Source organism: Patiria miniata, unplaced genomic scaffold (genome assembly GCF_015706575.1).
Source record: "Patiria miniata isolate m_02_andy unplaced genomic scaffold, ASM1570657v1 HiC_scaffold_4, whole genome shotgun sequence".
NCBI lineage: Eukaryota > Metazoa > Echinodermata > Asteroidea > Valvatida > Asterinidae > Patiria > Patiria miniata.
The window spans coordinates 8455910-8481943 of NW_024037071.1; the positions used below are offsets into that span (position 1 = coordinate 8455910).

Here is a 26034-nt window from a genome sequence, read left to right on the forward strand (position 1 = left end):
TGTGTACATTGTACACTGTACTGGCGCAGCATAGCACGGCATTCACATTCAGTTCATCATTGGTCAACAATAGTCGCACAAATAAACCGTGCCGTCTTTAGCGATTGCGCTTTATCTCTCTATTTGTCAACACTGCAGATCATGTAAACACCCCAAGGCCAACGTCCAACGACAAAAATGGCACAAAAGAAAAGCTTGAAGCAGATAAGAAAAGAGTCCACTCGCGTTCCAGTTAAACACGATGAGGACGACGCGGACTGCGACATCGCTCCACACATGGCGGACGACGAGCGTGAAATCACGGGTGATGACACCGGGGAAAGCGCGCCCGCTCAGTCAGCGGTGACGGTGAAAAACAGGAGACCATACCGCCGGATCTGAAATACTCCCCACGCACACATCCACTTAGGAAGGCTAATTTCGTCTCGAAAATATTTTTTTGGTAAGAACATAAGCCGGAATATTATATTAGGCTATAGCCCGACTGCGTCTGGCCGTACAGTACTATCGCAAGCTCTGTAGTACGGCCAGACGCCCGATGCTTCCAAAAAGACTGAATTTTGTTGGCCGCCGATGTAGCGATTTTGCTACATCTTTTGATCGCGATTATCTTTTCATCCAGGACACAACTTTCCAAAGTTAAGGTTTGTAGTCGTAGAACAACTCATACCTTTTCGAAAAAACGTTCTTTGGTCTCAATATTTTCATTCATCTGGCCACAAGACGAATTTCAGTCGTCAGATTCCACAAATATCGTCCCCCATGCGATCCCCCGTGCGATTTCAAAATGGCGGCCGCGCTGTAATGTATGCAATATGCAGGCGCGCCCGCGCAAATCATGAATATGCATAAACAGTCTGTGACGTATGACCTCGTGACGTATGGCCCCGCACGGGGCCGCACGCACGTCCAAAAACACGAGGTCATACGTCACAGACTGTTTATGCATATTCATGATTTGCGCGGGCGCACCTGCATATTGCATACATTACAGCGCGGCCGCCATTTTGAAATCGCATGGGGGATCGCATGGGGGACGATATTTGTGGAATCTGATGACTGAAATTCGTCTTGTGGCCAGATGAATGAAAATATTGAGACCAAAGAACGTTTTTTCGAAAAGGTATGAGTTGTTCTACGACTGCAAACCTTAACTTTGGAAAGTTGTGTCCTGGATGAAAAGATAATCGCGATCAAAAGATGTAGCAAAATCGCTACATCGGCGGCCAACAAAATTCAGTCTTTTTGGAAGCATCGGGCGTCTGGCCGTACTACAGAGCTTGCGATAGTACTGTACGGCCAGACGCAGTCGGGCTAATTAGGCTACTACTGACTGTGTTTAGCATGTTTAGAGTTAATGTTGGGAAAAATTGCACATGACTCTGTTCATATACTGAATTACTGGTGTGGTCAAAGTCTAACGAGACTCTTGAAACATGTGAAATTTTATGAAAACATTGGATGTACATTTTTTAAAATTAATAATAAAATGGTAAATCGGTGGACAAAATGTTGCAACCCGACGCCACTTCAGCGGTTGTGTACAAAGTCTATGGAGAGTCAAGAACATTTTTAAAGTATTTCCTAACAAACTTGGAAATGTTTCTCGGTCCCACTCCAACAAGTTTCATGTCTTACATGTATCACCATTTTTGCAATGACTGACCTTCATTGAGATGATATGAAGAAAAAATTGGCGTCAGGTTGCAACATTTTTTCCGTAGATCATATGCAGCCATCCAAAAAGTGACAAAAGAAATTATTGTTGAAACGCTTACTTGGTGTAATCTGAAACTTGATAGTAACACTAATGGCACTAAACTCCCTGTGAAATTATTGTTTCTTACAATACATGCTGTCATTTTGAAGAAAACAATAATTAAGAAGGCCATTTCCAAAGATGCGTCAAGTGACACATTTTTGGAAATTTCCATTAGTTGTTGGTTAGGAATTCGGCGAATCTGTGAACGGGTGCATGGAAAGGTTGACACAACGCACATGCTCAAGCGGTTGCTATTAAGTATTATTTGTCGGTTCAGTGCGTGACATCGCGCAGCTGCAATCGGCTGAATGAGAATGTGTCCCGGACACTGATTTCGGGCGCAATTCAAAACATGACTAGAGGCAACTTTTGAAATGAAACCAAGATCCTAGAATATTGTTTCTCGGAATATACAACATTCACAGAGCTAAAATGAGCACTGTTGTTTGATCTACCCTACCTTGTACACACTGTATGTGCCTATTGTTGCATTCGAAGAAAAAAACTGTGTTGTACAGTACTCGTACATGATACACAAATCCTATTATGCACAGTAAACGTTGGATTGAAAAAAAGATGATGATAATAAAATACATTGATGCAGGAAGTTCGTGGAACTGGATACAATGATTCTAACCCCATGGCACATTCACCGAGGAAGGAATTGTGCAAGATCTAACTTCCTGTTTTTTGTACATTTTTAAAAAGATTTTCAAGCTACATGTATGTTGAACCTGTGATAGCAGTTAAAGGGTTTTGTGAAAGAGATTGCACCAGTACAACTTACAGCATACACGTACATGGTACATGTACATATACTGTAGTGTGCATGTATAATGCAAATGGACGATAAAGAAATTGTATGGGTGAAAAAATGTAAACAAACAAAAATGGACCTTGGCTATTGTGCATGGATAACTGGTAGAAGTGTGTACAAATAGTTGGACTTGATTATTTGATATTATTTTGATATTGATGTTGCCATTAGCAATTCTTAAATCCTATCGAAATATCAAAATTTTCAATATTGAGGAATGATATCAAAATATCGAAAATTGACAGAATATCATCAAAACAAATCTCCCGTTTGCTTTTACTTTGTGTTTAACACAATACTTTGTTTTTAACTTGCCTGTTGTATTTTTTTCTTCAATACGTACTCAAGCTGGATGTATGGGTTCTTTCGCGTCGGCTACAAAAGACCACTGGTTGAAGATGACTTGTATGACATACTGCCGGAGGATTCTACCAATGTTCTGGTTGAGAAACTGCAAAGGTATTTTTGCGAGTAAAACCATGAATATTCATGGCTTATCTGAAGCCTTGTGAAAAATAAGCCTTGTGAAAAATAAGCAATAAACATGGAGTTTTGGCTGAAAACCTGCTTTTATAAGCCGGACTTTTTTGGTGCGAAGCAAATTTGTGTGCTTAGCAGCGCTGTGAAATTGGCCCTTGCCCAAACAAAGATGGATCAGCAAGGCGTACCATTCACACTGCACCTGTGTGTACATGAATCAGTTGCAGACTTTGATTTTTCTACCCAGGTTGAGCCTCTAATTTTTTCAGTCCTCCGAACTGAAAAAATTGCATACATTTATTTATAATGCAGAAATAAGTGAACCGAAACGTAGTTGCTGTTTTAGAAATTACTCGCATGGTTCATCAGGCCATATGCTTTAACACTGTTTTCCTTGTTTAATTATTATGAAAGAGCAGAATATTCATGCATTTATGGAAAATATGCCTCTCCCAGGTATACCAGTCCATTTGCTGGTACCTGTTTATACTCCTGGAAAGTACCAGGGGCGTGCCCAAGGGCACAGTTTAATATTTATTAATATTATTTTTCATAACTTTTTCATAACTTTATTTACTGCTTAGAATTATACATGTGTGTAATTGTTTTTCTTCTGTTATTATTCGTCTGTTTTGTGTAATGGCATACCTGCTACAAGCTATGCTTTTAAGGTTTTGCCACCTCTAGTGGCCTTTATATTTTGTATCAATACTTAAAGAGTATTTTTTTCATTTCTGTCATGAAGAGGAAATAAATGTGATTTTTTTTTTTGGACAGTTTATGGCCAGCAATTGGATTTGAACCCTGACCCTCTAATAATGAGTAGCAAACACTAACCACTAGGTCCCACTCCCAACAATTTTTTTTTTTTAATCAGTGAAATTGGTTGAATTGATCATAAATGAAATTAATTAACATAAAAATACTTTCTTCCGCAGTGAGTGGGATAAACAGATCGACAAAAGCAAGAAAACTGGCAAACCACCGTCGTTACGTCGGGCCCTGCTGCGAACGTTTGGATGGGGCTACATGCTTTTGGGCATCCCTGCTTTCTTAGAGGTATTTATTTTTTTGAACCGGAGCTGTAAAAATGACATCCATACGCATAGAGAACAATTCATAAAAATATGTGAATTATTTGCCCTTACTTAAAGGTACAGGCCATCATTTGCAGCGATCCAAAAAGTAACTGACGTAATTATTGTTGAAAAGCTTATTTGATTTAAAGATAGTAATGGCACTAAACTCCCTGTGAAATTATTCTTTCTGGCAGTAGTTCGTTTTTAATTCGGCTAAGTGCGCGCAAGCATTGACACGACGCACACGTGCGTGCGGTTGCTGTAATTCGCCCATAACCATATCGGGTTGTGCCCGACCACTCAAAAAGAATATCCACACACATTGGTGGGGTCAAATTGCCATTTTGGGACACCTGTTTTCTTGCAGGGAAGTGCAAACATTGAAGTTCGTTTCCAATGGTTTATAATGTTTCCACATTATGTACAGTCATGAGTCATGACTCATGACAGTACTCCAAGTTGCATCCGTGTTCGCTTTATATGTGTTGCGCAATGCACAGCGTGTTTCAAAACAAGGAACTGGGAAAAATATCATAAAACCATATGGTCATCATGGAAGGTGATAAAATATACCGTCAGACAGATTGGTCTTGTAAACTTGAAGGCATGCATGTAAATGATAAATATAAATATCATTGCGTGATGCTGGGAGGGTAGGACACTATGTATAGTCTGATATGGGACATAAATCAACCATATGCCATGTTTGTCTTATCAAAATTTTACTGCAAGTGCATTTAAAGGTAATATATATACAAGATTTGCAAAAATCAAAAAAACAAAGCTACATGTACTGAATTATTATGAAACGTATTAACTTGAGTGTACGTAAATGTGAAATTTGTGAAAATGTGTGAAATCATGGCACCTGGTGGGCTGTCAGTTTGAAGAAGATTGGAATTTTGGTATCAATTGCCAACAATGGTCGGCCAACCATCGTTGGGAAAAAAGTGACTTTTATTTTTAAACACTGCCCCCAATTCACCAATGGTAGTTAGTCCACATTTTGAAAACTGAAAACTATTGTTTGGCTAGAAACAGCAATTTGAAAAAACAATTATTATTTTCCTGGAACAAAAAAAATGAAAAATAGTACACCTTCAACCTGTTCACTGCCGCATTCATTACCAAATTTGTGTTTAGTAGCATACATGTCATCAGTTAATCATTTAGTATTTTAACATTTCATGTAGTAGTTCGTGGGTGACATATTGCCATTATGAGGATTTTTTTCTCTGTTATCGAAGGTTTTGTTAAACTGTTGATTACAATGTAGGTCCAAAGCAAATGACGGTTGTAAAAAATTTGCTTTGCCTTTGCTGTGTTGCCATGGTTACAGGAGTCCGTCTTCAAAGTGGTTCAGCCCCTGATGCTGAGCCAGCTGGTCCTGTACTTCTCCACGGACCTTGTGTCGATCCGCGATGCCTACCTCTACGCGGCAGGGATCACGGTCTGCTCCTTGCTGACCGTCATGTGCCACCATGTCACCTTCTTTGGCGTGGCGCGCTACGGCATGAGAGTCAGGGTGGCCTGCTCGGGCCTCATCTACAGAAAGGTAAAAGAGGAAGAAAATAAAACGTAGGATGCCTGGTGCTAGCTTTAGGAATAGCATAACATTGTGTTAACTGTAAGTGCTTTTTCTCAATACCTGGATGCTAACCATTGTGCACACATAGAGATTTCAAGTGTTTATTCATCAATCAGTATCACACATTTTGGATCTTGAGGTCGGGGGGGGGGGGGGGGGGGGAGGGGGGCACATGCCCCTCACAGACTCCCGGTGCTGTCCTAGGTGTCCTCCCCACAACAAAAACACTTCACCTCCATTTGCCTCTCTACATGCAGGAGTATAATTGGGTACCAGCATTAGTTTGGGAGTAACCTACGATGGACTGGCGTTCAATCCAGGGGGGAATAGAGATATTCTAAGTTGTGTCATGCCAAGAAAACTGGCGATAAAACTGGAAAACTGGGCCGTTGTAGCATGAATTTAGGTTTTATGAAATACGGACTCATTGGTGATATTGTGCATGCTCATGCTCTCCTAATTAGGAGAGGGACCGGTCACATGAGAGGGTTTAACCAATAAAAGGGAAAAAGAGTCCGATTTTCATACAAGTTTTCATATGACACCGTATTGGCTCGTGACACACTTGACTTTACTGTGTTAGCAACCGAATCCGGTTACGGGACCCAAAAACTTTGCACATGTTTTATTTGTCCCGTTTTCTCATAATGTATTTTAGCATTTGAGCTAACCTTACACCGGGTTAGTTTTCCTACACCTGTAATTCACAAGATGCTTTGAGGCTCTAACACTTTCAGCAGTTTGGTTGCTTCAAACACAAAAAGGGCAGACACTCTTGTTTTACTATACTCTTGAGGACAATGCTTTGTGTTTCCCTTTGTCCCTGTAATATAGCATTCTCCCATAGACTAAGCACACAAACCTACTACAGAGGACCGTTTCCAACAAAAGACCCAACTCCCGAGGACTGAAATGATCTGTTGTTCTCCCTTTGTGTGTTGGTCCTCGGGGGTTATGTAGAACACGTACAAACGTGTGTACACTGTACCTCTGAGCATAATATATGTACGTAACTTTCAGGCATTGAGGCTCAGCAACCTCGCTCTTGGAGAAACGACAGTCGGACAGCTGGTTAACATTCTATCCAACGACGTCAACAGATTTGACTTGGTAAGTACATGTACCTTCCAAAATCCTCTTTGCAAAATGTAGGATTTTTTTGCAGGATTGAGGCTACATGGCAAAAATGTAGTGAGTGGCAAAAATGACTAAAGCGAGATAGCGACTTACATAAAAGCGGACTTAATGGAAATGCATTAAAGACAATTGGGACTTTAGTCTGACAGCCGACCTGTGCGATTTGGCGATTTTTGTATGATGTCGACTTGGCCGGAGTTATATCACAAGTTGCCTGGAAAATTGTGCCTTTTTGAGAAAATCTTAATTTTCGGCAAAAATTATCCCGGCGCGAAGTGGTTAAAATACGTTCAACCTTTACAAATTCGCAGCACAAAAATTTGCTGTCATGCCACTAATTTGCATTTGCATTCGTGTTCACATTCGCGTAGATTATGAACGAAGTCTGATCTTTCTTTTTCTCTTTTCCGTAGGCCTTCATGTTCTTGCATTATCTCTGGATAGCCCCTATCCAGCTAATCTTAGTGACGGCTCTGATCTGGCGTGAGATCGGCGTGTCCTGCTTAGCAGGCATGCCCATCTTGATCCTGCTGGCTCCACTGCAGGGCTACATGGGTAAACTCTTCTCCAGATTCAGGTAATAATCATAATAACCTAGTCCCTGGAGAAACATCTGGATGAGATCGGCACGACCGTGAAGGTGGAATTGCCGCAGAAGGCGGCTTTTCTTGGAACTGCAAGAATCCTACGAAAGATGCTCGAGCTCTGAGGCTGCGAGACGCAGCTTGAGTCGAGTTGTTCCAACGCGGAGAAGCACAAGATCAGTAATAATTCTGATGTTCACGTGGTCACTTTTTGTGGTGATTTGTCTTTCCAGATCCAAAACGGCCTTGCTGTCGGATGCCCGGATCCGCATCATGAATGAAGTTATATCCGGAATGCGCGTCATCAAGATCTACGCCTGGGAAAAGTCCTTTGCCAAGTTAGTCTCGGAAGCCAGAAGGTCAGTCAATAACCTGAAGCTTACTGAGTTTGTCAGTTATTTTTTTCAAACTCTGAAATCTAAGTGACATTTTTGTGGAAATATTTGAGAAATTCCTTAAGGGCCCATGTGATAGAATCTTAACCCTAACTCCCTAGGCATTAAGGATGTAACCTCAATCCTGCAAAATCCTCCAACTGCCTCCATGTAAAAATTGCACACAGCCGCAATCCACCACAATCATCCGTTACTTCTGGAGTGTGGTCCTTGGAGGGGTGACCGCTGCCTCAATCCTGCAAAATCCTCCAGCAATCACTGTCAATATGTTGAGGCAGAGCCAGTGACATCCTGGAGCAGTGTGGAGGATTTCAAGTATAATCTAGGCCTTTACGCATGCACTGCTGAGCACCAACAACACAAGGTCCGGCCCAACACCTTGGCACAGTGCATCCTCCGAAATCAGCAACACACTTTGCCCATGTAGCCTCAATCCCATCCATTTTTGCAAAGAGGATTTTGGAGGATTTGGGAAGGTTAGCGTTAAAGCAATCCATGAGATGCACGTATATGCACCATTGAACTTTATTTTCATCTTGAACTTGCAATTTCAAGGGAGTTTTGGTGGTTTTTTTTTGTGGTAATGTGAATTTCTATATTCATGTCCAAAACTGTGATGTCATTTAAGGTATATATTTAATTTTTGTGTAATTTCAATGTATTGTATCTATACACCGGGAAATCAATTTTCATGTAAATTTTAAGCAAGACAATAAATAATTCTTGAATCTCGAATCTTCTGTTCAGGCATGGAGTCCATAGTGCTCATATTGAACTGTAGGCCTCATTTTGATGGAGTCCTTATGTTCATTTCTTCTTCTTCTTTTTTTTTACAGAAAGGAAATCCGCAAGATCATGCATGCTGCCTACCTGCGTTCCTTCACCCTCGCCTTTTTCTTCGTGGCGCCTCTTCTCATCACCTTTTGTACCTTCGTGGTCTACGCCGCTCTGGGCAACCCCGTGATCCCGTCCAAGGTGTACGCCGTCATTCCGCTGTTCTACACGGCCAGGCTCTGCTCTGCGCTCTTTGTGCCGTACGCCATCATGAACGGCACCGAAGGCCTGGTGTCCATCCGCAGAATCAAGGTAACAGGAAAATATCTCAGATTCAGGATAGCAATTGTATCTGCCTGCACATGTACTTCGACGTTTTGCATTTTCATATGGTGAATGATGTACATGTACATGGATGTTCAGTTATGTTGTGCATTGGGTCGGGTTGACCAGGCCAAGCTGACCCAAAGCATTGAAGATATAAACCAAATCCAAATTGAAACCGATTGTAACTCCCATAATTTGACCAGACCCAACAAAAATTCAAGCAAAAACCAAACGGAAACTGAACCGACCCAAAGTAACCCAAATTCATGGCTTGGGCAACTGTGTGGCTTTTTGTGCCTGAACTTAGGTGCCCCTTGTGAAAAACGTTGTCTCTCTGTAAAGAAACCCACAACCTGCAGAAGTACCGCAGACCAGGAATTCAATGATCCAGACCACAAGGCCACGGCATTCCACGGCTTATAATGTTCTCTTTTACACTCTGCCATTTTCAGAATTTCCTTCTGATGGACGAGCTAAACGTTGAAGCCTCCCAGCCCAGCGATGCCGCTGCCCCCAGCGTGGCATACAGAGGCACCAATGCAGTCTACCTCAACGAGGTCCAAGTCACGACAGCAGATGAAACCTCTTCGCCGAGCAGCGATGCTGATCAGCAACAGGACAGCGACGCCCCGCATCAACATGACAGCGACGACCATCAGCAACAGAACAGCTACGACCATCAGCAACAGAACAGCGACGACCATCAGCAACAGAACAGCGACGACCATCGAAAACAGAACAGCATCGTCAGTGACGCAGTGGAATCACCCACACACAGCATGGCTCTACTGAACCACACCGACGAGACTAGAACCCTCTCCAATGCAGCTGAGAAAGCCCATCGGCCGGGGATCAGGGTGGATAAGTTAACCGGCTCGTGGACAAAGGTATCATGAACCCTCTTTAAGGGAATATACAACATATGCAAACATAAAAAAAAACTACCAAATTGTTATGAAATACCTTAAGGGTGTGCTGTCATTTTCACGAGAAGTGGTATTTCTGTATCAATTTCCAACGCTGGTCGGCCAACCAGCGTTGGAAAAAAAAATGGCTTTTTTCAAATACTGTCCCAAATTTACCATATTTAGTGAGTGCGCATTTTGTTTGCAATCGATCACACCTGCATGTATGAACGGGTACAAGCCAGCCAGACTGGTTGCCTGACCTTACAATTCTCCGACGTTACAATTCCCCAGGGATCCAGACTACAGGAACATGATTGTTTTTCTTGGTTTTTCCAGCATCTACGAACATAAAACTTTACACAAGTCAAAGTAACTATATTTGCTATAAAATACTAACCTCCCCAAATCCATTCATTTCTGAAAATTACAGGAAAAGCAAATGTTGTGTATTCCTTTAATACTGTGAAAAAAATGTGTCTGTATGCTACCTCTATGGACAAAGCAACAGTTTTTGACGAAAAACTTGTAGGCTTTTGAACACTTATAGTGTAAAAAAAGATGCAGAAACACATGTTAATAATAACATAACGTCCCATGTGTTTAACTTTTTGTATGCCCTGCTGAAATTAAGTTCAGAAATCTTAGTGAAAATTAGTTACAGCAGATTTTGTCTTAATTTAGTCAAAGCAGATTGTGGTAAACTTGGAACAGAGCTGGAGTTTGTTGGTTTACATTCTAAAGATTTCAATACGCTTTTTCAAACATTGAAAAGTCAACAACTGAATCCACCATTTTCACTTGCGATAAACAGAATAGTGACTATAAATATGTGCATTCACTTGTACATGTTGTGGTGCTTACAAGGTAAATAGTAACACTTTAAAATTAAAATGCCAAACAAATTGAGTTTTATACATCATGTCTCAGCCCTACTTTTTCCCACATTCAACCCAAGGATCTAAGTAACGCTGTTCTAGATGGCATCAGTATCCACGTAGAACCGGGAGAGTTGCTGGCCGTCATAGGACCTGTTGGGTGCGGCAAGGTAATGATTCATTTGTTGTTTTGGACTTGTGATTGACTTGTGATTGACTTGTGATTGACTTGTGATTGACTTGGGAGTGACATGTGAGTGACATGTGATTGACTTGTGATTGATTTGTGATTGACGTGTTATAGACTTGTGATTGACTTGTGATTGACTTGTGATTGACTTGTGATTGACTTGTGATTGACTTGTGATTGGCCTGTGATTGACTTGTGATTGGCCTGTGATTGACTTGTGATTGGCCTGTGATTGACTTGTGATTGGACTGTGATTGACTTGTGATTGGTCTGTGATTGACTTGTGATTGGCCTGTGATTGACTTGTGACTGGTCTGTGATCGACTTATGATTGGCCTGTGATTGACTTGTGATTGGCCTGCGATTGGTCTGTGATTGAATTGTGATTGGCCTGTGATTGACTTGTGATTAGGCTGTGATTGACTTGTGATTGACTTGGGATTGACTTGTGTTTGACTAGGGATTGACTTGGGATTGACTTGGGATTGACTTGGGATTGACTTGAGACTGACTTGGGATTAGCCTGTGAATGATGACTTGTGATTGACTTGTGATTGACTTGTGATTGACTAGGAATTGACTTGTGTTTTACTCTGTTATTACTCCAATTGTTTCCATTTTGTGTTTTTTTAATCTCCCAGTCTTCCCTTCTGATGGCCCTGCTGGGCGAGCTACCCACCGTATCAGGAGTCAACGTCGTGAGCGGCCGGGTCGGCTACACGGCCCAGCAGCCCTGGATCCTGTCCGGCACGCTGAAGGACAACATTCTGTTTGGGCTGCCTCACGAGCCGGCAAAGTACCAGCGAGTCATCCGACAGTGTGCGCTCAGCAGAGTACGTGTAAACCAGGGACTGAATATCATGGGGCCAAAGAAACGAAACTTGAAACCCAGGATTTCGAATGAAAAACAGGTTTACCGGCCAAATTGTCATTTTGTGTGACAGATATCATGGGGCAATCCTGTATATACATGTATGTGTCTGTTTATTTGTCTCATTCCTTTTCTGTAATCCCATAGGATATTGCACTGTTACCGGACGGCGACCTGACGCTGGTCGGTGAGCGCGGCGTGACCCTTAGCGGAGGTCAGAGGGCAAGGGTCAGCCTGGCCAGGGCCGTGTACAGCGACGCTGACGTGTATCTACTGGATGACCCTCTGAGCGCGGTAGACCCGGCAGTCGGGAGACACCTATTCGACAGGTGAATTTTGAATTACAAATTGATTTGGTCAGTGAACTGACAGGATTCTCCTCTTGAAACTTGAATCCTAATATATACTTGGACTTATTTATTTTGAGTCTGCAATTTCGAAAGAAACATGTTTTTGCAAAACTTGTTGAAAATTGTCAAAGAGCTTAATAAAATAACGTTAAGAAGAGGTAGCAGAAGGGCTGATGTCTGACCGATTTTAAAGAAGTTTGAGTTAATTTTTCTCGTGGAAGCTATGAAATTATGTGCAAAAGTGGCTCTCTACAAAACCATGCAGCCTCAACGATTATAAGAACATCGTGGACTTCTTTCAGCATCTCCTGCAGACCGTGCACATATTTCAAATTTAAAAAAAATAACATTCAGGTATTCAGATTATGTTCAAATATTTGAATTCTTCGGTATATTTGGCAAAGCCCTGTTTTCTTTCAAAATGTGTTTTGAAACACATTTAATAATCATTTTCAAAATTATTTTTCTGAAAATTAATTCATTCTTACACTCTCTAAAGGTGTATCCTGAGCTATCTGAGTGAGAAGCCCAGAATCCTCGTCACCCATCAGCTGCAGTTCCTGGACAAAGCAGACAAGATTCTCGTCCTCAAACAGGTACACTCCGTCTGATTGTCATATGTCTTATTACATTCTTATTTTTGATCTTGCAGAATGCAGTCGACCTATTTCATTACTTTGTAGCGCCTGTGATTAGTTCGTTTCATAGCCCTAACAGTCCTGAATCCTCCAATTTTGATATGATTTTGCGCACCCCCTAGGGAGTTGTTTAAAACCTATTTTCACCCTGTTTTTATTAGGAGACTGGTCTGTTAATGCCATTTTCTCAAAAATTACTTTTACAACTCGAGTTTAGTTGTCAGTCCATATTTCTGTTACTGAACTCAGTACGCCTAAATGTTTTATTCCATTAAAAAGCTCTTGTTCTGAAAATCTCCCCCCCCCCCCCCCCGAAAAAAAATCTGAAAAATTCCGACTTGATGTTCATTTTGTGGAAACAAACGTGGGTCACTTAATAATAACAGTGCTTATAGGGCATTTTACACAAAGTCCAAATGCGCTGAACAATACAAAACAAACCTATATTCAGCTTCGTTGTTTGTGTAATGAACATGCTGTTATGTTTTGAAAAAAAAAACCGTACGATCAACTGTATTTTTTTTAACTTTGCCTAATGGGTTAAACAAGCGACACAATACATGAACAAGTCAAAGAAACTTTGTTTTTTAAGTAAATTTATTTACATTTATTTCTACCTTTTCAGGGTAAAGTTGCCGACTACGGCACGTACCACCAGCTGCAGAAACACGGCGTGGATTTCGCAGCCTTGCTGAAGAAGAAATCGAAGAAAGGCGATTACGATGGGGAGGGCGGTGAACCACCCACCCTGGAGCGGCAACTCTCCATGATGTCCAGAACCTCCGTGTGCTCCACTGCAGTGTCCGTTCCTGAATTTGAGGTCAGTGTCTGCATGCCATGTGTAGGACTTCTTAGTTATTTGTCTATTAGTTTTTGTCCCCCCATTATTTTATATTTCCATGATTCTCTTGAATGATGCGTCTTTTTCTTTGCAGTTCGAGGCGCCAGTGAACATTGTTCCGGAGGAGACCGCCGTCGGAACCGTGGGTATCGGCGTCTACCTGAGATACTTCCGGGCTGGCGCCAGTCTGCTGCTCCTCCTCTTCTGGTTACTTATGGTGTTTGGAGCACAGGTACTAGACGTGCAAGCTATTTGACAAAACTATAAAATCCCAGTCTAAACTTCAGGCGAATGTGAATGCGAAGCGAATTTTACATTAAAGGCAATATTTGCTGCGAAATTTGCTGGGGTTGAATTATGTTCCAAGATTTTGCAAATTGCGTTTGCATCCACTTTTGTGATTGACTTGTGATTGGCTTGTGATTGACTTGTGAATGACTTGTGTTTGACTTGTGATTGACTTGTGATTGACTTGTGATTGACTTGTGTTTGGCTTGTGTTTGACTTGTGTTTGACTTGTGTTTGACTTGTGATTGACTTGTGTTTGACTTGTGTTTGACTTGTGATTGACTTGTGCTTGATGTGTGAATGACATGTGATTGACTTGTGATTAACTTGTGATTGACTTGTGATTAACTTGGGATTGACTTGTGTTTGACTTGTGATTGACCTGTGATTAACTTGGGATTGACTTGTGTTTGACTTGTGTTTGTCTTGTGATTGACATACAAGTGATGACTTGTGACTCATTGTGACTGTTTGTGATTTACATGTGGCTGACTGTTGCAGTACACCCTCTAAAAGTGTCTGTTCATTTTCTCTGTCAGGCTGTCTTCTCCCTGAGTGACTGGTGGCTATCACAGTGGGCCTATTCCGAAGAGCAGGACCTAGCAGCGCAGAATCTAACCAGTCAGGTAAGGTTGAATAACCTAGTCACTAATCTAACCAGGTAAGGTTGAATAACCTAGTCACTAATCTAACCAGGTAAGGTTGAATAACCTAGTCACTAATCTAACCAGGTAAGGTTGAATAACCTAGTCACTAATCTAACCAGGTAAGGTTGAATAACCTAGTCACTAATCTAACCAGGTAAGGTTGAATAACCTAGTCACTAATCTAACCAGGTACGGTTAAATAACCTAGTCACTAATCTAACCAGGTAAGGTTTAGTAACTAACTAGCACACTGTAAGGGAACTAGGTTACTAAATCTACCCAGTTAAAAAGGAGAACTAAATGTAACTCATTGTTAAGTATTGACATGCGAGTACAGATTTTGAGCCTGATTTTGGCAAATCAGCGAAGGCCAGTCAGCAAAAAGGACTTGGAAATTGAGTCAACACTCCAGTTTTCTTGGACACTTGCTCGATACATATGAAGAGTTTATTTCCAAAGTGCAATATACACATTTAAAAAAAAAAATGGAAACATGTTAACGCTTTTTAAAAATTTACAAAATTAAAAGCAGTATAACAGTAGTTTTTAAACTTCACTTTTTTCCTTTACTGTATTCTTAAATTGTGTTTAACTGTACGTCGAAACTGATTTGGGCATCCAGGTGAAGGCGAGATTCCAAAAGGTAACGAAATGGCGTTTATCGCGTTTTGGAAACAAAGTCTTCATATATCACTCATGTTTCAGCAGTTCATTTAATATTTTGGATTGATATTTGTATTCTGTTATATATTTGAATTTATCTGCCACACTCCCCCCCCCCCAAAAAAAAAAATAGAAAGATAAAAATACGGGAAGTAGAGAGATAGAAAATAATTAGAATTGTCGTTATCTACAAGTATTTCGTCTTTCATGCATCCATCATTCCTAATTTTGTTAAAAACACTATCCCACTGCAGGATGGTGAGTATTTCGTCCAGTACGATAAACGCACCTACTTCATCCAGCCCTACGCCATCATGTGCTGCGTGACCATCGTGGCCTGCTTCGTCCGGAGCTTCCTCTTCTTTCACATCTTTGTCACGGCCGCCAGAAACCTCCACAACCAGATGTTCAGTGCCATCATCCGAGCCCCCATGAAGTTCTTTGACGACAATCCTGTCGGTAGGTGTCAAACTCCCCTCCTCCGAAACAATTGTTCATTCCATAACCCTTCATTTTTGAACATGGTTCGTGTTGGACCTTGTGCACAGTTACCTGTTGAAGAGGATCATTTGCATTTATCCCGAAAGTAACCCAGCAACTTATTGTCACAAATTTTATTTGGATATAACCCTCCTGCTGTTTGAACAGTCACAGACAGTCAAAAACATCAATCGTCTTCCCCTGCCATGCCTTTTACACAGGCTAGTCACCAACAGTCAGATTATATTTTTAGCAAGCACTGTGACTAGTCAAATTCAGTCAACAGACAAAAGCAGGCGAGTGGTAGGCACAGCTGGCTTATCAATCACCTACAGCCAAAGCATAGCTATATGAAGTTACATAAACAGTCCCAGCCAGTCAATCCTGCTTTATGTAGGCTGGGAGCTCTTAACTGTTGAAAACAGTCACTTGATTGATTTTGACTGAAAGGACAACTTTGCACAGAATGTATGTTCGCATAATGGGTTATTATAATTAGCGTCTTTTTTCTTGTAGGTCGTGTGCTGAATCGTTTTGCCAAAGATATCGGTTTCATGGACGAACTCTTGCCATCCACATTTACCGACTTCCTGCAGGTATGAAAACGAACTTTGTCGTGTTTTTTTTACCCGATTCCTGTTTTGAATAAAATAAAGACTATTAAAATTACTGCACCCTAGCTGTAAAAGAAAACAATTGGCCCGAATAATGTCCTCGATATAAAGTGAGTGTTTGTGAATTTAGAAGTAATTTAGTAGTACTTTAGAAGTTGTCAAGTTTTACAAATAGCATCTGTAAATATTTTCGAATACAGTTGCCAGAATTTTGCAGTCGACAGAGGTGTGCACTTTTAAAAAGCCCAGCCAGATGAAACAAAGCTACCCTTAAATAGCCTGCCTAAAAAAAAAGAAGGCAAAATTCATTCTGCACTCATAAATACTTAAGACAGAATACCCATTCCTATTAGTCGAGAGCCCTTCACACACCGCAAAAAGCAACTCTGTCAATAAGCCATTTGCGTGTTAAATTTGAATAAAATCTGGAACGCTGACTTAATACAATGCTTTGCACGTTTTAACCTAGCATTCTCCCGACCAAAGAGACTGTTACTATATCACGTGATTCGGGGCAAGCCTTATGCTAGCAACCCCCAGCTCCGGCATGGTCTGCTGTCTTTGTGCCATTCTCACCCATTGTGAACGATGTATTGGTGCTGAGCGTCTCTTACGTAACTATGCAAGAGCTTGCCCCGAATCATGTGATTAGCAACAGTGTCTTTGGTCTGGAGAATTCACAGTTAAAATGTGCCAAGCATTCTGAGCAAGTCATTGTACCAGACGTTTTTCAAATGTAAATCCCAAAGGGTATAGGTTACTCGCAAATGGCTTATTTGCCTTCAGGCACCGTTACATGCCTTCGGCTTGACCATGTTGTAGCTACACGTCCTTCGCAGTTCAGCTTCTGCTGCGAGTAAGGACGATTAGCCAACCCTCCCTCTCCCAATGTATTTATTATTGTTTTCTTTTTTCGCCCAGATCATGGTCCTGACCCTTGCCACGGTGATTGTGATCACGGTCTTCAATCCTCTCTGTCTCACGTTCACTCTGCCTATTGTGATTGTCTTCATTTTCACCCGACGCTACTTCCTGGCGTCGTCGCGAGACGTCAAAAGGCTGGAGGCAAACGGTAGGTCTGGATTATTTTGAGAGAGTGGTTAACTGTTTGACATGACTTCACACATTTGAAGGGAATTTATGCATATTTGAAATGGGTATATGACCCAAAAATCGATCTTGGGTGAGTTCGTTCGCAATTTTTAGTTTGTTTTTGCAAATATGTAACCCTCTGTCCGCATAAAATATGTTGTAAACATTGTATACCTCAATTTTGCCTCTAAACATGATTTTTTGGGGGGGAGGATTAAGGAGAAAAGAAAAGATGGGAAAAGCATAACCCAAAACTTACAGGTAGAGTAGATCATTTGTAGTCATCCAAAAAGTAACCAACCAAATTATTGGTAAAAAACTTGCTTGGGTTAAAGATAATAATGGCACTAGACTCCCTGTGAAATGATTCTTTCTGGCATGCTGTCATTTTGAAGGGGGGGGGGGGGGAAGGTCATTCTTAAAGACGTGTCAAGTGACACATTTTTTTTTAAAATTTCTGTTGACAGTTGGTTTGTAATTGGGTGAATGGGTGCAAGGGGCATTGAAACAACGCACACACGCGCGCGGTTGCTATTATTAGCGAGAATCGTTGGTTCAGTGTGTGACATCACGTAGCAACAATCGGCTGAATGAGATTCATACCGAATGCTGATTTCGGGAATGTGTTGTGACTCGGGAAATTTGAATTCAAATCGAGATCCAGAACATTGTGTTTTCTCGGAATATACAGCATTCACAGTATTGCTTCATCAGGTTTAGTTGTTTAACACCCGTCTTTAGATTCTGAGCGCTTTTGTTGCTTCAAACGAAAAAAAAAAATGCACCTATGACAAATGAGTAGAAACAGGCAATTTGTCAGTTTCCGCATGGCCAGTTTTTCGCTGTTTGTCAATTTTTACTTTCAACGTCAGTACTTCCACACGCATATCTTAAGTGATTTGCATACAGAGCAAAAGAGAACAGTTTGATGAAAGTTGGTGTCACGTGTGACCATCACCTCCAAGTTTGTAAACAAACGTGACATGTTCTACATTTATGCAGATTTGTTTTTTCTTTCTTGCGTCTACTCCAGCCCGGAGTCCCGTCTTCTCCCACCTGTCAGCCACACTGACGGGTCTGAGTACGGTCCGGGCGTTCAAGGCCCAGCAGCGATTCATCGAAGAGTTTGACGAGTTTCAAGACAAGCACACCAGGGCGTGGTTTCTGTTCCTGGCCACGACGCGGTGGTTCGGGGTGCAGCTGGACTCGTTCAGCGTGCTGTTTGTCGGTGGGGTCAGCTTCACGAGCGTCTTGGCAGTAAATTGTGAGTCTGATTTAGTTCGATTAATTCATTGAATTGTCCCTTGCTATACCTTATCCTCCAATTCACTTCAGTATTTGAAAAAAAATTGACTCGCCCATGTTTCTTGCACAGCCCTCCAATATCTGCCATTGTTATATCTCTGTCTCGAATACTGTATTTTCATTGGCCTAGAATGATCACGTGTTAAGTTTATATAAAAAGTCATGGCACACTCCCTGTGGGATATCACATACGTGACTTAAACTGTCCCAGCCAGTCAATCCTGCTTTATGTAGGCTGGGAATTCTTAACTGTTGAATACAGTCACTTGTTTGATTTTGACTGAAAGGACTACTTGGCACAGAATGTATGTTTGCATAGGAGGGTTAATAATCAAAATTAACATTCAATAAAAATGTTTGCTTGCAGTTCTTGAGCTCAACTCGGGCATCGTGGGCCTTTCCCTTACCTATGCCATCAACCTGATGGGGGCGTTCCAGTGGGGTGTCAGGCAGAGTGCGGAAGTCGAAAACCAGGTCAGTTAGGGTCCTGTCATCTCAATTCATTCATACCCTGTGTACTTTATTAAATCTTGTAAATTTTTCTTTTGTGAAATGTGTATTTTGCCAAACCTTATCCAAATATAAATTGAGACTTGTTCATTCTACTTGCAAAAGTGCTGCGTGCTCTCTATTTGAGCTTTTACGCAGGGTTCCACTTAAACGGAAGCCCGCTAGCCAAATGCTAGTCAAAACAGCGGCGGTCTAGTCAAACTATTCCTTAATCAGCCCGGCTGGCGAGTCAAAAATAATTGGGCTACGGCAAAGATGAAAGGACAGGAAGAAATAAATCATTAAATTCAAAAAGCAAACCTGTATCAATTTGAGTCTAACTTTATTAACTGTTTAGGATTTAATTACTAGATCTGTTAATTAAAAACACTGACAAGATTGCCTCAGGATACACATTTTAGATGTCTGTACATTGATGTTAATGAGACACTCTATAAAAGGAAAACATACGGGCTAGTGAAAATGCCCGCGTGCTAGTTAAGAGTCTGTTTCAGCAGCCCGGCTGGCTAGTGAAAAAAGTTAAGGTCGAACCCTGTTTTACGTTCATCAAGTGTGCAGTGAAAAACGTACATATGGATTTTCATAGTACGCATCATGGATACGCAACTGATAAATGCACAACACAATACCCACGTCGAAAACGAACACATGGATTTTCGGCCTTAGGAAATCAGAATAACTATTATAAAAGCTGACTTCTTTTCCCTTCTTTGGTGCGTCACCACAGATGACTTCAGTGGAGCGGGTCGGCCAGTACGTGGACATCAAATCAGAAGCGGCCTTGGAAACGGACTACAAGCCGCCCCCCGACTGGCCCAAGTATGGCCTCATCACCTTCGAGGGCATGTCTCTCAGTTACACCGACGACGGACCGCTTGTCCTCAAGAAGATCAACTGCTGCTTCCGGCCAAAAGAAAAGGTACTGCTCTTTCAGATGACCAGTTCTAAACTACAAGAAGCCAATGGGATCATTTGCAGCTAAAAGAAAACTTTTAAATGTTTAATAAACCACTTTAGTAGACAGTATTCATACTTTAATAAAGGCACATGGACCCAAATAAGTGATCAGTCAATTGACTGATCATTGGAAACATTACTTGATGTTTTCTACATGACAGCTAGTCTACAGATCAGACATTCACGTGTGCAGAGCCACGGTCAAATGTCTGATATATCCTAACATGCACATTTTATGCAACCCGGCGCCAGCCAATCGGAGTCGACTTTACAAACTGTGACGTTGTTCGATCAGCAATGTGGACTAAGCTGTTGATTGGTCAATTTAGATGCCATGTTTTTGTAATACAACTACTGGTTACCGAAGACCCGATATAGAAGGTGCCCACTGAATGATCAGAATCTTGAGGTCAAGATACAGTCTGGTTTTGCATAATTAACCGGCGAATCTGCTCACATATCATTGATCTTTGCCGTGCACGGGGATATTCCATAGAATGACAGCAAACCTGACGGGAACATTTCGAGGGTTGTTCAGAACCAAACCAATCATTGATCACAAGTAAGCTTTTTGATAATTATTTGCCAGGTTACTTTTGGGATAAATGTAAACGATCTGATATGCCTATTGTTGAAGCACTATCATTCTTTGCGTTTCAGGTGGGCATTGTGGGCAGGACGGGGGCCGGTAAGAGCTCCCTAATGACAGTCTTAATGAGACTGGCTGAACCCACAGGTACCATCATGATAGACGGTATCGACACAGCCCTGATAGGACTGCACGACCTCCGCAAGAAAGTCTCATTCATCCCACAGGTAATGAATACGCAGCTACGGTGTCCTAAATGGATTCTAGTCTGGTTCCCTGACCTGAAAATCTCTTGTCAGTCTGGTTCCCAGTCCTGACAATCACCTGATGCCTCTTAATAGATCATACGTGAGGTAACCATATAATTTCAAAAGTAGACCATGACGCGGCAAAGCCCTGCCAAGGCACAGAGCCCAAATTGGAAATGGGCATTACGCCTGCCATTGGGTTTCCTAAATGCAAACCTGATTCGATGAGCTCAACATTTTCAGGAATGATAAAAAGTTTGACAGGTACTTAGTTGGTTCAACCCTAACAATCCCCAACCAGCCAAACTCCAACACCAGTGTTTGTTGGGATCTGTTAGGATGAGTACTGCACTAGTAAACTGATCATGCTTTACGTGGGATTAGGCATACCACAAATAAACAGAGTCCAACTGTTTATGTGTACAGTTTACCATATGGTGTTGGGATTTGCAAGGATGGGGAAGGTTCCTAGTAAATCACTCTAGGGAGTTAGTGTTAATAAAACCATTTGACACCCAGAAAAACCCAGGATGTAAAATCGCTGTCTGTGATCGCGTGTATTATTAAAACTTACATGAAATTTGTCGTTACGGAATGCACGCGAACCGTTGCCGAGAAAGTAAGCTTGACCTGGTGAGGAGGTGATGTCACACTTGCTCAGCATTTTGTCGGAATCTTTTGGTATCAGAACCAGAGTAAAATGGGATGTGTACAAATTTAATGAAATTGAGTTCTGGTTTTGATTTTTCGTTTATGATCATATCAGGACCCAGTTTTGTTCAGCGGGACGCTACGCAGGAACCTGGATCCTTTTGAAAACCACGAAGACCCCGACATATGGAGGGCTCTAGAAGAGGTAAACATGTACAATAAAAGTCCTCACATCTCTAAATGAATCAAAAGATTGAAAATTGTGGGAGTCTTTCTTGAACATCATATTTGTTGGCGAAAGCATTAGATGGGGCATAGAGCTACAAACCCATGGATGGAGTATTGCTTCAGGGAGATTAAAAGAGCCATGTAATGTTCATTTTGTATGGTCCTAGGTTCGAGTTCTACCTGAGTAAAGTTATGAATTGTTCTTGTAAGCCCTTGGATAGTACAGCGTATACAGTGCTTATTGAAATTACATCAATAAGGAGCAAATGCCATTGTTTAGTTATAATTGTATTACAATAATTTAGGAATTTTTTTTGGTCTTCACTTATTTTAAGGTGGAGTTGAAGCCAGTGGTCGAGGAGTTACCAGATAAGTTGGAGGCCATCTTGACAGAGGGAGGCACCAATTTCAGCGTGGGTCAGAGGCAGCTACTGTGCCTGGCTAGGGCTATCCTACGCAAGAACAAGATCCTCATAGTGGACGAAGCCACAGCCAACGTGGACATCAGGTGAGCATGTAGTTGATTCTAGAAAGTTAAGTTTTCATTCCTATGGGCTCCGTGCGCCAACAAAAGAGGGTACGTTTTGACCTCTTTTGAGAGCTCTGTGGACGGGACACACAGCATACTGTACTGTACTGGTTGGCGCTGTGTCTTCGCGTGAGCGTCAGGCATTGTCGGTGCACCAATACGTTCCAATTCAACTTGCGATGGTCTCGCAGACTAATCCCCGCCCCAGTAACTTTGGATCATTCGAAATACGCAGTGGATAGATCGGGAACCAGTCTAGGTCACCCCCAACTCTCCTTTTCTGGCCGTTGATGGGGTACTTGTGCACGGAGCCCATGTGCAGACTTTGTCTGCGTGTTGGACAAGTCTGATCTTGATTTTTTTTTGTCTGTTGATTTCTAGAACTGACCGTTTGATTCAGGCGACCATCAGACAGCGGTTCAAGCACTGCACGGTCCTGACCATAGCTCATCGTCTCAACACAATCATGGACTCCGACCGTGTCTTGGTAAGATCTAACATTGCATACTATTAGGTGCTGATAGGTTGAGTTACTTTTGTGGTGCCCAGTCACTAATAAGTAGTAGCTTATATGTCAAAGTGCGGTGTTTTAATTGTGTCTTGTAATTGATTCTGTACTCAAAAAAGTAAATCATGCCATTGATCAAGCCGAAATGTTGTTCTAGGAAAGTAATTGAGGGGCACTATATGGTCTGATAGCAATTTAAATGTTGGTTTGAACCCAGATGATGAACATGGTACTTGTGTCCTCTGGCAAGACACTTTACCACAATTGCCTCTCTCAACCCTGGAGTATGAATGGGTACTAACGGAAATTTCCAACGATGCTTCATTAGATGCATCGTTAGAAAGGCCTTCTTTCGTTGATTTCTTTAAAATGACAGCATGCCAGAAAGAATAATTTCACAGGGAGTTTAGTTCCCTTACTATCTTTCAACCAAGTATGTTTTTCAACAATAATTACGTCAGTTACTTTTTGGATAGCTGCAAATGATGGACTGTAGCTTTAATGTAAAAAATTGTCTCTTTCAGGTGCTTGACGCTGGTCGTTTGATCGAGTTTGACGAGCCGTACATTCTGCTCCAGAAGGAAGATGGCATCTTTATGAACATGGTGCAAGAGACCGGCAAGGCGGAGACGGCTAAGCTCCTGGAGGTCGCCAGGGACAAATACCTGGAGAACAACCCCACCGACCCGTACGGCTTCCTGGGCCCGAAGAAGAACCACTCGGACCTAACTTGCATCTCGCCCAGGAGCAGAAAGGCTATCAGTATAGAAACCTCCCTGTGAAATTAAGATAGCAATATATTTGCAGCACGGTTTTTCAAAGCGTTCTACCGAAGAAGAATTCAGAGGCATTTTCGAAACCGCGGCTTTGTATCAGTTGCGTGGTTGTAGTTGCTTCATATGGTAGACCGAGTCTCTGTATTGAAACTGTGTTGTGCTACTGCGTTTGAATGCCCGTTCCAATGGTCTCCCCCCGCATTGGATAGCAAACTGTAACGTGTGGACCTCTTCTGACAATAGAGGGCGCTCCTTTTTTTACCAAAGCCGTAGGGTTAAGGGAATTATGGAAAGTACAATGGAGTAAATAGTCATCTACATCCCTGTTTTGTTTAAGTACTGAAAAACATACTTTAACCACTTCGCGCTGGATTGATTTTTGTTGAAAATTTTGATTTTTTGCAAAAAGGCACAATTTTCCAGCCAACTTCTGATATACAGCCAGACGCCACAAAATACAGATTCGCAAGAGTCGTTTCAGCGGTATTTGTACGATATTTCTTTTCGAAACCTTGTATGTTTCAATACTCCGGGTGTGCACTGGAGCGTAAATTGTACAACAATAGGCTGTGCACAACGGCCAGTTCAAGATCGACACATGGTCCACCTCCACGCACTTTCTCTGTGTGTACAAAAGACACGAGGGATTAGCTGCTAAGCAAACTGAAATTTCTGTTCGGTCAAAAGACGCTGGAATAAACCTGTGCAGCTGGCAATCAGTATTGTTTTTGTATCAAGTGTGCTCTTGTGCCTACATGTATGTATCTTTTGAAAAAATCTCTTTAAGTATTTTTGAAATGAGTTACGAAATTATGCAAAGATGATTAGGTATTGTAAGCAAAAAAGGACACAAATCAAAGAATTTTGTCATTAAAACAAATTAATGTTAGTTTTCCTTGGAGAAATGCGATAACCGATTTTGCGTGTATGAAAAAGAAAAAAAAAATTAACATGATTTTTGTGCCTTAACATATGATTGAAATCTCAACACACCAACAAATGAAAAAAAAATGATGTACATATACAACTCTTGAAATGTATTTTAAAAAGCCATTATATATGTCATTAGGTATGACTTTCAGTAACCCAGCGTGTAAAAGGTTTGCAATAATATTTATTGGTTTTTGTTTTAATACTCATTGAAAGGCTGTTTAATTTTGCCAGTTGAAAGTATTTACTTGCACTTCAGATAGAGAGCTACATTATAGTCAGGCATGAAACTGGGAAGTCACAAAAAAAGAGGAAATTCAAATATTTCCAAGACTTTGTACAGTGTTTTTCTATTTTCAGTGACACCCATTGGAGGTCAAAAAAGAGGAAATCAGCTGATCCGAGGAAAAGTTGCATGTCTGTATAGTATATAATATAGTTCACTTCACGTCATGCATGTACTTGAACTCAGTATTACATTTAAACTCGTTGACAAACTTGTAATTTTAAACCAGGACCATCTCTACAGTATATTGAAATAATACTTGCTTTTGTTTGTTTTTTGATAACTTGGTTCGAATTTAAATTAATAGATGGATGGGGACATTAGTTTATTGATCAGACTTGCCATTTTATGCTTTTTGTTTTGAACACGCATCCTGAGAGATACTTTCCTCGGTTCATTATGGGTACGTGTAGTTTCATTGCGGTACCCGCTGCTACATCAGATTCGAAACCAGCCAACCGATCCCGGTTAGCTAGGTGTTCGAGTGGTAAAATGTCTGCACTTGAAAGCAGCAGGTCAGGGGTTCAAGTCTCACCCGAGTGATTTGTTTTAACACACCGAGTATACATTGTTTTTATGCGGTGAAGGGCAAAACCTAATAATGCATTCACATCACCCCGATGCAAATTCCATCTTATGACTAGAACAAATCAGACTTAGTGCATGATACCATGCTTACAAAGTTGTTTAAATAGGGCCAAAAAAGTATGGAAATGTCCCAATTTGATATTTTTTTGTAACAAAAACATGCCATGGTTTTGTGATTGTGTAATATTTAGATGTAAATATATGCCAGTCAATATTAACTTGACAAACATTCCTTTATGGTGCAGCTTATAGTATAATTCTGTTGTTTTCTTTATGAAAAAGGTATGAAATGTTTAATATTTGTTTGTTCAGTGCATCTATCATACTAGTAAAAAAATAAATGGGAAAAAAACGATAGATAAGTAAATTGTACTTTTGCGTGATATTTTGTCTTTTCCAATCCTAAACATTCTTCCAGTTCCAGGTATTGTTATTTTTCAGCTAAGACACGGGTAGTAAATTTAACCGGGGAAAATGCACTCCTTTCATAACTTACATTACCTGTAACTATGGTAAAATGGAGGCAGTA

The 26034-nt window shown here is 41.2% G+C and overlaps 1 protein-coding gene across 1 annotated transcript; it reads left to right on the forward strand.

Annotated features, from left to right (window-relative positions):
* Positions 1–25867, forward strand: LOC119739678 (multidrug resistance-associated protein 4-like). Its single transcript, XM_038214692.1, has 27 exons — positions 1–442; positions 2928–3038; positions 3998–4118; positions 5478–5693; positions 6747–6836; positions 7277–7440; positions 7681–7806; positions 8679–8928; positions 9396–9830; positions 10807–10896; positions 11558–11749; positions 11935–12116; positions 12637–12733; positions 13401–13595; positions 13711–13848; positions 14444–14530; positions 15469–15673; positions 16211–16290; positions 17230–17380; positions 18434–18664; positions 19073–19179; positions 19943–20134; positions 20833–20988; positions 21776–21865; positions 22224–22396; positions 22799–22904; positions 23450–25867. Exons 2-27 carry the CDS (start codon positions 2932–2934, stop codon positions 23705–23707), a joined length of 4239 nt encoding a protein of 1412 aa, XP_038070620.1. The 5' UTR covers positions 1–442; positions 2928–2931; the 3' UTR covers positions 23708–25867.
* Positions 25868–26034: the final 167 nt, after the last annotated feature.

What these genes read in the sequence shown, in the direction of transcription:
- LOC119739678 (XM_038214692.1), top strand. Translation starts at nt 2,932, where the DNA reads ATGTATGGGTTCTTTCGCGTCGGCTACAAAAGACCACTGGTTGAAGAT. An exon ending in AGATTCTCGTCCTCAAACAG is followed by an intron (nt 12,734 to 13,400) that starts GTACACTCCGTC and finishes CTACCTTTTCAG; the next exon opens with GGTAAAGTTGCCGACTACGG. An exon ending in GCTTCCGGCCAAAAGAAAAG is followed by an intron (nt 20,135 to 20,832) that starts GTACTGCTCTTT and finishes TTTGCGTTTCAG; the next exon opens with GTGGGCATTGTGGGCAGGAC.